Consider the following 3039-nt stretch of genomic DNA (forward strand, 5'->3'; position numbering starts at 1 on the left):
TATGTGCATAATGAACTTTAGTCATTTTCACACCCACTTTCCCTTCTCATCCCCTCCCTCTGCTGCTGAAACCCTTCTTCCCAATAAGTCCCCCTCTTCCTTTCATGTTGTAACTTTGTGTACAACCCACTGAGTTTATAGTTGCCTGTAGGAGCACATGGGTGGGGGAGGGAAGTTATTTACTGGAACTCGGGCAAGTTACCAGTAGCTACACCACTATGGAAAATTACATCTCCCCCAGCAACCGTTAACTACCTCGAGGAGGGGTGGGGCCTCATGGGTGCACTCATCCATCCGTAATGAAATGTTGCTGGACCATCTTGCGCAGAGAATCATAGCTGCAGTGAGCTCATGAGTGCAACACCCATGTCATGTCCAAAACACTTCTTTTTGCTACACATCTTTCCATACTCTGGCTCTTAAGTTCTTTCTGCCCACCTCTTCGATCATGTTCCCTGAGTCTGGAAGGAGGTGAGATTCTGTCCCCTTTAGGGCTGAGCACTCCACCATCACTTCTAAGCACTTTGGCCAGTTGTTGGTTTCTGCATTACCACTGCCCACTCTATACGAAGCTCCTCTGATGAAGGCTGAGCACAGCAACAATCTCAATGGTGAACAGGAGTTGGGGTCGAACTGCGGGTGTGCTACCTTCCTCACATGGTGAACCCAAATTGGGGCTAAAGTATAGGCCTGCTTCCTACCTCAAAATCTGCTTAAGGTTTTGTTACTGTATGTGTAGGCATGTGTATGTGATGGGGAACGCATGTATGTGAAGGTCAAAGGACATCTCTGTGGAGTTGGTTTCTTTCCTGTCTTTATGTGGGTTCTGGGGCTCAAACTCAGGTTATCATTCTTACATAGCAAGCACCTTTTACCCACTGAGCCATCCCACTGGTCCAATTTCAAGTATTTTTGAGACAGGGTCTCACTATGTAGCTTCTGAATGGCCAGACTGGCTTTAAACTCAGAGAGATCCACCTACCTCTGCCTCCTGAGTGCTGGGATTAAAGGTATGTGCCATCAAGCCTGGCCTCCAGTTTTAGGTTTGGTTTTTTTAAAAAATATGTATAAGTGTTTTGCCTGCATGTATGTAAGTGCACCATGTGCATGCATTGCCTGTGGAGGACAAAAGAGGGCATTGGATCCCTGGTACTGGCCTAATGGGTGGTTGCTTGGTTGTTAGCCACCAAGTGGGTGCTGGGAACCTGGGAACTGAACCCAGCAACTCTGCAAGAGCAGTCAATGCTCTTCTGAGTCATCTCTGAAGCCCTCCCCCAGTTTCAGGTTTTTAAAACACAAGTCTTGCTATGTAGCCTAGGCTGGCCTCAAACTCACAATCCTTCTGAGGTTATAATTTATTTAGAAATATTTATGAATTATACTAATGTAAAGCATATCTATTTTAATCTTATCTTCATTTCCCCTTTTTATGAATGAAAGTGGCCAGCAAGGTATTGTGGTAGGCACCTGGGTATTGAGTTCATTCACTTAGCAAATATTCATTGAAAACCTATTATTTGTATTAGGACTTGTGCAAGAGATACAAAAATAATGAAGACTTACCTGTATAGAGCTGATAGCATAGGAAAGACAGGCAATATTCAAGGATGAGGCACTATAGAGAAAACCAGGTATGCTCAGAGTTTTGCTTTGTAGAATGGGTCAAGCCAAGTATGGACAGCAATCAGGAGGCAGAGGCAGGAAGATCATGAGTTCAAGACTGGTCTGGAATATACAGCAAGGTCCATTTTTCAAAGAAGTAAGATTTTCAGATCAGTATCTCCCACTAGATATGGAATATTGAATACCTAATGGTAAAATAAAATATTGTGTTGCTTTAGAATGTTAAAATTGGAAAAGAGGCACCACACAAGTCAAGAGCAGGGTACTTATGTAAGGCAGCGGTTAAGGATTAATACTTGATTCACCTGGCCTGGAATTAAGTCATGCAGAGTTAGAAGAGTGTTCTGAAAGCAGGGTATACAACTGGAGGTTGCCTGGAGGTCTTATTAAAACAGGCTGCTGGGTCCCAGCCCCAGGTTCTGATGCAGCAGATCTAGAGAAGTACCCCTAACAAGTTCCCAGCTCAAGTTTCTACTTCCTGTCCAGAGGCTACACTCTCTAAACAACACAAACCCTTCCGGTTACATATATATGGACACCTAACCAGAACCTGCATTGTTCAAAGTACAATACAAACAGGGCTTGGCTTTGTACCTGGTTGGGAGATGGATGTACATGGAAAACTAAACTATATATTACTAGGGCAGGTTTGGATAGCTGCCTTTAAACCTCTATTGTAACTAACAGTGGTGAATTTAATAATGATTACATAATGTTCTAATTTGAAATCATGGATGGCAGGCTTACAACAAAGATAAAATAAAAACTTCACCCAAGTCACCATTCAAACAGTTTTCTTTATAATGTGCTACCTGTGCAAGGCACATCTCATACCAACACTGGTTGCCAAGGGCATTCCACTGACACTCTGAACAAGCTCATTTCCCCTGTCCCATTTGCTAAAAGAATAGCAACTCAAGGTGCAGAGTTAAGAGCACAATGCTAAGAAAACTCATTGATCCGCCTAGTAAACATCTGAGGTCGTCATCAGAACAGTACGTGCTCTCTGTTCCATCAGCAGCAAAGTACTTGAGTTCAAATGATGAAACGTGAAGTTTTCGGCTGCAGCATTACCAGCTTCCAGAGCAGTGATATACTCTTCCTTGCATAAACACTATGAAAGGCCAACCAAGGACTGGCACCCACCTGCCAGCTCCATGTCTTCTAACCCTGGCACAGCTGAGCCATATTTTCCTCAAAAAAACTGCTATCCTGAAGAAGACTGCTCTTGATTGCAGCCGGAATCACAGGAAGGAGTCTCTACAGAGATCCAAATTTCAGACTTCTAGAACGAGTGAGATCCTACGGGAAGCAGCGAGAGGTCCTACTTGTTTCTCTTCCAGCACTGTGTCACTGATTCTTGCATAAAATTCTGAAATGCTGGCTCTTCGTGGCTTTCCTCTGTAACTGCAGGGA

At 43.8% G+C, this 3039-nt stretch overlaps 1 protein-coding gene across 1 annotated transcript in view; it reads right to left on the reverse strand.

Annotated features, from left to right (window-relative positions):
* Positions 1–393: 393 nt before the first annotated feature.
* Positions 394–3039, reverse strand: part of LOC103738747 (GPN-loop GTPase 1) — a gene marked incomplete at its 5' end in the record, with an annotated part of 5483 nt that continues 2837 nt past the window's right edge. Inside the window, 1 exon segment of the mRNA XM_029566324.1 lies at positions 394–587. Coding sequence (XP_029422184.1) covers positions 394–587 — 194 coding nt within the window.

This window comes from Nannospalax galili, unplaced genomic scaffold, assembly GCF_000622305.1.
Source record: "Nannospalax galili isolate Female #2095 unplaced genomic scaffold, S.galili_v1.0 scaffold3499, whole genome shotgun sequence".
Taxonomy (NCBI): domain Eukaryota; kingdom Metazoa; phylum Chordata; class Mammalia; order Rodentia; family Spalacidae; genus Nannospalax; species Nannospalax galili.